At 35.3% G+C, this 9,314-nt stretch overlaps 1 protein-coding gene across 1 annotated transcript in view; it reads right to left on the reverse strand.

Moving 5' to 3' along the window:
• The window catches only part of LOC107709436 (LIM domain-binding protein 2-like), a 14,024-nt gene extending 4,717 nt beyond the window's left edge, over positions 1-9,307 (reverse strand). The window contains exons 1-8 of the mRNA XM_016513910.1: positions 9,096-9,307; positions 7,382-7,484; positions 5,694-5,866; positions 4,624-4,746; positions 2,802-2,885; positions 2,566-2,689; positions 1,432-1,485; positions 479-603 (exon numbers count right to left, since the gene is read on the reverse strand). Of these exons, the coding sequence (XP_016369396.1) occupies positions 479-603; positions 1,432-1,485; positions 2,566-2,689; positions 2,802-2,885; positions 4,624-4,746; positions 5,694-5,866; positions 7,382-7,484; positions 9,096-9,227 (918 nt within the window). The 5' untranslated portion in view covers positions 9,228-9,307. The remainder of the gene's footprint in view (positions 1-478; positions 604-1,431; positions 1,486-2,565; positions 2,690-2,801; positions 2,886-4,623; positions 4,747-5,693; positions 5,867-7,381; positions 7,485-9,095) is intronic.
• Positions 9,308-9,314: the final 7 nt, after the last annotated feature.

Genomic DNA, 9,314 nt, shown 5'->3' on the forward strand with positions numbered 1-9,314 from the left:
AAGTTTATATCAAAGGTAAAAACCATTTAAAAATGAAATTCTGAAAAAAAAAAAAAAAGTCAGAATTGAAACAAACAAAGTTGTAATTGTGAGATAAAAAGTCTCAGTTAACTTTTTGTAAGTAATTATTTTGTTGTTATTTGTGTTTGTCTGTTATTTATTTATTTAATTATATTTTTTTCTTTCAGTGTATGCTGCTTTAATTTATTGGAGGTGTGTTTAACAATGATAATACCTGTTTCTTACTTGAAGAGGTTTAATAAAGGTTAAAATAATTCGAACACATTGCATTGTGGGATATAGTATTCGACAACAGCAAGCACTGTTGCACATTTTAATTTGTGCATACAGAAAATTAGCATACTGCCCACAGTATACATACTATATACTTCAGCAATACTAAGAGTAGTACGGTAGTATGGTATATCTCCATTCCGAACACAGCTTTAGGGTAAACGTATATGTCGATGTGATGTACCTGTGATGGTAGGCTGAAGTTATTGGCTGGGCTGCGCTTCTTGCTGTTTCCTGTGCTGTTATTGGACGCGCTACCAGCTGAGTTCCTCCTCCTCCGTCTCTTTGTTGCTGGTTTGGCTGGCTCTGCTGTCAATCAAAACATAAAAGTAGCATAATGCAAACTGAATCAGCATTGCATTCCATGAATTGCATTCCATGTTGAAAACCAGTGAAACAGAGTGAACATGTTAAAAAATGGGTGGATAGATGGATTAATAAATGGGTGCAAACACACAGCATACTGTATCTTTTAAAACACTAATCAATACTGCAAATGAAACCAACAAAAGAGTGGTAGAGGTCTAAATAACGGTATTCTGATGATATTTTTAGCATGTATATAGAAGAACAGAACCAATTTGATTTGCATTTCCTGAGGGAAATGCCACTGCTTGCACAGCAACAAAAGAATAGTGTTCGTTTTATATATAAGGCTTCAGTTTTGAATAAATGAAATGGCTTTGCCGTTGTCATGACACTGAGTATGTGTCTCGTTTTTTTAGCCAGCTGCACACAGGAAGTTTCACATAGGATGAATTAGGAATAGCACACTAGGCTAGCATAGTACTCAGTATGCTATTTTGAATTCAGCCATAGTGCAGTGTTTTGCACATAGCTTTACGGTTAAATATATGCAGGAACTGCAAGATCAGTCACAATTCAGTATGCAAAGAAGACAAATCACAATGCAGCATGCAAATACTACATCATTGCAGTTGGGTAAATCTTGAATGCAGAACATTCTAGAAGCATCAATATGACGTTTTTATTCGATTGATCCTGTTTAGGTTGAAGTAAATGTTTTATTATTATTATTATTATTAAATATTTAGCGTTATGAGTGTAGAAGAAACCCTAACTAGAATGTTTGAGGAATTGTAAAAAAAATGAAAGTGCATAGAAGAGCATACATACATTTTTTGGAATTAGAGGGAAATATTTCTGTCTTGAAGCTGGGCGAGGGTCCAACTGAAATGAAAGGAATTAATAACAGTCAAAAGACACCACTGTACCGTCTTTCAGAAACAACATTAAGAACATTTCAGTAAATAATAATGAGGATGCAAAACAGTAAAGCGGATGAGAAAAAGAGAGGAACAATGAAAGAGAGTTGCCTGAGAAGAATAATAAGATTATTGTTCAGTCAAAACAAAGGAATTATTGTCACAGAACAGCAGGAGGTAGTTATTTTTTAAAAAAGAGCAGTAAAATAGCACATAAATAACAACACAAGGTCAAAGCCTCCATTAATTACTGCAGATCACAAAACCCTTAACAGCCTGTGCTCAGTACTTTGAAATGTTAATAAGGAATATGAAATATGTTTACAATGTACAAACTACTGTAAATTTAATGACATTGTATAGCTCTTAAGAGGAGAACAACAGAAAGAAATTAAACGCTGGGGGGAAAGAGTAGCTAAACAATGCTGGTATTTCAATATTAATCTTTCACAACAGACTGTATTTAAGAGAGAAAGAAAGCTAAGAGGAGACATGAAACGAGATCTAATGAAGAACGTAGAAGCTAGAGTTATAATTAACTAAAACTAAAACCATAAACAACTGTTTAGGGTTTTTTTTGGTACATAATAATGATAAAAAAATAATTAAAATGACAAAAACACTCAACAAAATTACTAAAACTTGAGCTAAAATTACAATGAAAATGGGAAATATGAAAAATATAATAGTGTCTCTGCGATACTAAAATAACTTGCGTGAGGCTTGTGTGTGTGTTGACCAGGTATTTCCTACATTATGGGGACCAAATGTCCTCACAAGGATAGTAATACAGTCATTTTTTGATCATGCGGGGACATTTTTGGTCCCCATAAGGAAAACAGCTTATAAATTATACAAAATGAAGATTTCTAGGAATGCAGAAAGATTTCTGTGAGAGGTAGATTTACAGTAAGGGGATAGGGTATACAGTTTGTACATGTTATGAGCAATGCCTATGGGAAGTCCCCATAAAACATGGAAACCCAACGAGTGTGTGTGTGTGTGTGTGTGTGTGTGTGAGAGAGAGAGAGAGAGAGAGAGAGACCTGGTGGTGTTGTCATCCTCTGCCACTGGTGAAAGAGGCAGGTCTTCAGGCAGTCTCTGGGACTCAGTCCATATGTCTTATGCCTAGACATGAGCTCCTGCATCGGCTCTAGAATCACACACAACTGCACACAAACAAAATAATCTTTTCACTCAGTTGTTTAACACATTAAAAATCCATACCATCCGTATGAGAGTTGATGTGTTTGTATGTGTGTATACATGATTGTAACATACTCTGAGGTAGTTCAGCGTGAGGTTGGTAAGTCCCACTCGACTGATGTTTTTGGACAGTTGTTCCAGGGCTCCAGGGTCTTGTGCCTGACAAAGACACACACACACACACACACATGGACACACAAGTCCATTTATTCTCTCTCTTATTTTGTGCTCCATCCAGATAGAGCTCTAATTCATTACAGGATATGTTTCCATAGCAACATCCTGACAGCTTAGCTAAAAGGTTTGGATGCTTTCACCTTGATTGATAAAAAAGGGCTGAAATGCATTTTGTTGTACCATAACCAACTACCTGTGAATGCATCTGAAAATACCTGAGTTTGCCAATATGCCAAACAAATCCATGGTAGACATAACCCACATAACTGGGGAAATCGTATTATTTAGAAAACAGCAAATTAGTTTTTGATTATTTTTGAATTAAAATCATGTAAAGCTTAAAATAGTATTGTAAATGTTACATATGTAAAATGTTAATCCACAGTGTAGGCTAAAAAAGCTAAAAAACTTCACTCCGACGCAGCATGCTGCACTCATACAAGCAGTACATGGCTCATGTGAAGAGAAACTGACTTGTGAGAATAATATTACACACACACAGTGTCAGAAAAAGTAAGGACAGTGTTTTACTAATGTTAACAATTACTGAGAGTATGAGTCACATGAAAATTTACTAACGCTAAGGGAAGGGAACCTAATTTACACACAAAGTATTTGACATTTTTAGCAAAGAATTTGACAGACACTTTTAACCAATGCAACTTACATTGCACTCAAGACACAAACTTTATCATTAACATACACCCTGGCAATCAATTCCATGTCCTTGGTATTGCTAGCAAATAATGTATTTTTTTATCCAATTTAGAGTAAAACTACTATTAACTACGACTTTTGCCTCAATAAACTCCTAATGTGCTGCTTATTAACAGTTAGTAAGGTAGCTGTTAAGTTTAGGTATTGTGTAGGATAATTAGGGTTGTAGAATATGGTCATGCAGAATATGATAATATATTATCATATATTATAATATACAATGAAAACTGCCCACATTTTTTAAAAGTAGTGCCCTACCAAAAGTTTGGGGTCAGGGAGATTGTCTTTCTTTTTTTTTCTTTTTTTTTTTAAAGAAATTAATATTTTTATTTAAGCAAGGAAACATTCAATTGTCCAAAAGTAACAGTAAAAACCTTTATATTGTTTGTAAAAAAAAAAAAAAAAATGTCAAAGAAATGCTGTTCTTGAGATTTCTATTATCAGAAGTTCATACAAAAATCCAAAATTGTTGGGAGTTTCCACAAAAATGTTAATAAGCACAACTGTTTTCAACATTGATGATAATGTTTGAGCACCAAATCCGCATATTAGAATGATTTCTGAAGAATCGTGTGACACTAAACTAGTAGTGACTGCTGAAAATGTAGTTTTGCTATCATAAGAATAAATTACATTTAAAATATATTAAAATAGAAAAAAAATATTATTTTAAATTGTAATAATATTTCAGAATATAACTGTGTTTTTGATCAAATAAATATAGCCTTGGAGAGCATAAGATACTTCTTTTAAAAAATATTAAAAATTTTAATAATCAAGATAGAGCTTTTAAAACTGTTGCTGATATTACTTCTGCTTTATTTGCTGCAATGGAAATCAATGGTCAAATCTAGCACATTGCATTATGGGATACAGTATTCAAAACAGTGTGTTCTGTGTATGCTGCAAAGTCTGGTCAATGTAGAAGGTCATCCAGGATGCATATCATTTTGTGTGAGAAATATTAAGGAGGTTTTTTTTATTCACATGAAAAGTAACTCACATTTACAGCCAAGACACTGCGAGGAATGAGTTCACTGTAGTGTGTGATAGTGAAGTGCCATGTTTTGATTCTCATGAGGTCATCAAAGGTGAACACAAGAATAAGATGACCTTCTGTACACACCTGTGAAAAAAAGGAAGAGAGTTTGTCATTCAGTTTTTTTCAAACTTTCAGAATAAAATAAGACAGACATCACACAAAGACAATTAATTATCTTGTATCTTCTGAAATCATAACTTGACTTGACTTGACCAGTGCACAACTTGTGAGAGAATTACATCTAACTAATTTTTGTTTTTCATTCAAAACAAATCAAATTATACGGTTCTCTCATTAAAGCAGTATTTTCAGCACAAGCAGGATTCTGTGTGGAACTCTGAACCCCAACATTCTGTTGCCGGGGGAACAGAGGGTAGCTGCAAGGTTGGCATAGCAACGGGAGGGATGTAATCCCAGCAGACACGCTCTGATCAATGCCTCCAGTACACACACACACACACACACACTTGGGAACTGTGTCTGTATAACTTAGTTACAACATACAGTCTTCCGAATCAATATTTAATTCACAAATGTTCATTTACTAAAAAGCAAAGTTGGACAAAACTCTCTCTCTCTAATTGACAATTGAACGATTCTGCATCGTAATGGCGTACCATATGAATATTGCATAGGACATTCAGAAAATCACACGTTATGTTGGTTTTGGGAACCAAGTATTCTTGTCATATGATATAAATGAAATAAGCAAAAGCATTCTCTGAACAGTATTGTAATATACTTGCTCCAAGACAGTATTAGCAGACTTTTCATCAAGATCATCCTACAGTTTTAGCGCATAAAGCTATAGGATAGAAAAAAGAGAAGCGGTTTTTGTGGATGAGCGAGGGAGAGAGGGAGTGAGGAAGAAGCCGAGAAAGAGCAGGAGGGAGAGGGAGAGAGTGGGGGTTATATTTTCCTTTTTTGTTTTGTGCAGTTCCAGCCCAGAATTCACAATGAGGAATACATTAGTGCTCAAAATGAGGAAGCAAAGACTCACTGAGCCAGATTCGTGCGTGTGTGTGCAGTACCTTAGTGAACGTAGGTTTGCCGTGTTGTGTTGTCATAGTACAGTGATGAGAGTCGACAGTAATAGCTGAGTTGTTGAACGACTCCTTTGTTTGTTTCAGCTCAAAAAACAACTCATAGACTCCTCCTTCGAACAGAGAACTGAAGTAACGAGGGATCAGGGTGCGCCCGATGGCTGGGGAAGAAGGAAGGAGAGTGAGAGAAACATACGTGGAGAGGGAAATTTCATTTTGAGGACATCAGTTGCGGTCGCGGATTAACAAACAGAAGGAAAAGAATGGTATAGACTCCATGCAGAGGTGTTTATTTATTAATGGCCATATGATGAAAGAGTCTCAAAGTTGGGCGACACACTGGCCGAACACCTTAACTGGCAACCGTAAATGTGTGTGTTTGTGTGTGTGTCTCTGTGTGTGGTCCCCTAAGAGTTGGAAACAAACAGGCTACTGAATGCCACAGGCATTAAGTCCAGCAGGCTGTGCATGCGCACAGAACTGTTAGTGCTCTGGAGCTGTCAATCACTGCAGTAGAGGTGTGTGAAGTCTGCAGGCCCATATTTATTTGAACACCCCAGACCTGTCAATCAAATCTCACCACATACACAGTGAATAAGGAATGAATGAGAATGAGTGAAATCCAGCACAACTGTGTCCCTGTCTAACTCTAAACAGACTGAAATGAATCTAAATTCAAACTCTACCTTAGAAAGAGAAAAGGAGACAAAGTGTGCAAATTCTATTATGATTTTATTTGTGATTTTAAAAATATTTTACACATTTTTAGGGTAAAACAATGTTTTTACACATCTTAAAGTACATATATGCTCACAAATCTTATTCTCATTTAATTTGTTGTTAATAAGTAATCATTAGTGTACACCGTGATTTTATCATATTTTGATGTTTACAAAGTCCACCAAAAAACAACATTCAAGGATGTAAGTGGTCAAATGTCCTTACAAATCTAGTTTAAAACATATGTGCCAAGTTCTCATTCACTGTATTTCCGGTGGTTTTATATTTTGAAAAAAAAAATGTAATGAATTAAAAAATGTAAAGTAAAAATATTTTCTTTACACACTGAATGTGAATTTATCTGAATCATTATTTTCAAAATAGCTTAAAGGTAAAAAGCATTTTTATGAAGATATGAATTGAGAATTGTATGGCATTTTATAGCCTGAACTAACCTTGCATGTCATAAAAAACATTAAAATTGTTCATATTTAAAACGACTTACAGACCCTAACACACAGTCCTGAGAATCAGTAGAGTGCCTCAATGATATAATTTTCTGTTTTCAGGTTGTTGTTTTTTTTTTTGCAATATTATTTTAAATATTAATAAGCAGGACAGCAGTTTTGTTCAAATATTTCCCCCAAAAAAATAACATGAAAAGATTACGCTAAAGAATAGAATCCTTTTTTTTTCTTAATCATGATGTGTGGACAGTTGAAACCATTTAAGTCAGAAACTGTATTGTCATTGTATGTATGAATTGGATTTTTAATGCATTTAATTTACTTTTTAATGAAATAAAATTAAAAAAGTGTGACACATCATAGACCCAACCAAATGTTAAATATACTGTATAGGGGGGCCAACAGAAAAAGTTGAAGAATCTAAACCATTACACCACACCTTTCGAACATCAATGAATACATGGTGGCTATGGCTCTGCACACACTTACTGTACGTCTTTGGTCCCTCCTCCAGGCAGAATGAGAGAGTCAGTGTGGCATCTTCTTCAAAGAACTCAGTGCAGAATGCATCCCACCACAGAATATCACAGTCCTGTGGGATCACACATTAACACACATTTAACACTGAGTGAGACAGAGGAGAGGCACAGAAGTACTTGACCTCTGAATGACCCAAAATGACCATAATTAGGCCTGGCACAGTGATTATCATTTCAAAGCTTTCTGTTTATTATAAACACACACCCATCGTGACTCGCCCCATTAAGGGCAGCAATTTACACCACAAATCCAGCCAACTACCGCTGGCCTGCTATTGAGATTCACTTTTGTATTGGACATTATTATACCAGTTCATACTCCACAATACACTGTATTTTCACAGCTCTTGCACTCCAGTCTTTGTGCGTTATAAACGTGTAAGACAGTTATTAGATTGTGAGAAAGGGGTGTTTCTATAGAGGTCATCATTCCAATAGTTTAGTCTCTCTTAACGGTATCTGTCAAATTATCATGACTCCAGGTGTGCTGAACATACCTCTGCTGATACATTTTATTTTCCTCCATTTATTCACATTGCTTTTTCTGAGTGTAGGCAATATTTTAAAGTACTATTTATTGTGGATTATTTTTGCACACACACTGACGGCATCAGGAAAAGCAAATATTAACACAGCTTGCGCTGTAGTTTAAATCGGGACCTATTGAGGGAGAAGGAATATATATATATATATATATATATATATATATGGAGAGTACTACAATAATTCATGCTACCAAATAAACATTATGGAACATCACCTTGCTGTTTGTGTTTCTGAAAACCACCACATAATCAATAGTGTATTTGGTATTGTACCAAACCAAGGACTAATGTGTTGTGTGCTCAGTCAAATCCTATTTAGTGAAAGTCCTTGAATAAGTTCAGTTTGTAAGTGAACATTGGGGTCACACTGTGGTGATGCGAGAGGAATAAATGAATATGTTAAAGTGATTTGACCATGGGGACTTTACTTAAAAAAAAAATCAGACTTATTCAAATTATGTTTCATCTATGTTTAAACGTGTGTAAAATGTCTGGTAATAAAGATCTTATCATGGCTTTGGCAACCTTCAAGTGCGCTTATGTGATGATTTGGATTTTCATTTTGTGTGCAACAAAAATGATGTTTGATAGGTGTAATAATAATGCCATGTAAGCAGTCAACTTTTAATGTATAAAAAATGCATTAACAGATAGCCCATAACTTAAAAAATATTAAAACTGATTAAAATTCTGATCTTCAAACTGCTATTATGCTATTCTGGCATAGATGTGCATTGCTGTTCACTTCTTATTTCCATCATAACCAACAATGTATATTTTGTATATGAAGTATATTTTGAAAAGGCTCAATTCTTCTCTAAAACGGAATACGGAAATGTCAGCACTATTTGTAACAGAATGTTGAGATATTATACACATAAATACGTGGGCTAAAATAAATTCAAAATACGATGTCAAGTCAAACAATTTTTTATCATAAAATAGGCTAATTATTGAAAGATCTTTTTTCTTTAAAATCAGCTTAATTGACAGAAAAGTTCTCCTTATAGATTACATGATGACTCTATTGATCTCATCTAAAATTAATGTTTGCTTTATATATTTAAGAACGTACATAAAATATGAATTGCAAAGTCCTGATTTTTGGTAATCACTCACCTCAGGCCGGGACTGGAGCCGTTTGTTGAGCTCGTGCATCCGGTACTCCGGCTGCACCGGGTAGGGCGCGTGTCTCCGGTAAAACGGACGGACAGGAGATGAGTAGAAGGGGTCGCGTGGCGCGCCAGTCATGGTTTCTGTTACCGACAGCGCGCGAGGAGCGCATCCACACGCAGCACGTGGAGCACGACGATCGTAAACATAGACACACACACACAC

Source organism: Sinocyclocheilus rhinocerous, unplaced genomic scaffold (assembly GCF_001515625.1).
Source record: "Sinocyclocheilus rhinocerous isolate Xijiao unplaced genomic scaffold, SAMN03320098_v1.1 scaffold1648, whole genome shotgun sequence".
NCBI classification, from domain to species: Eukaryota; Metazoa; Chordata; class Actinopteri; order Cypriniformes; family Cyprinidae; genus Sinocyclocheilus; species Sinocyclocheilus rhinocerous.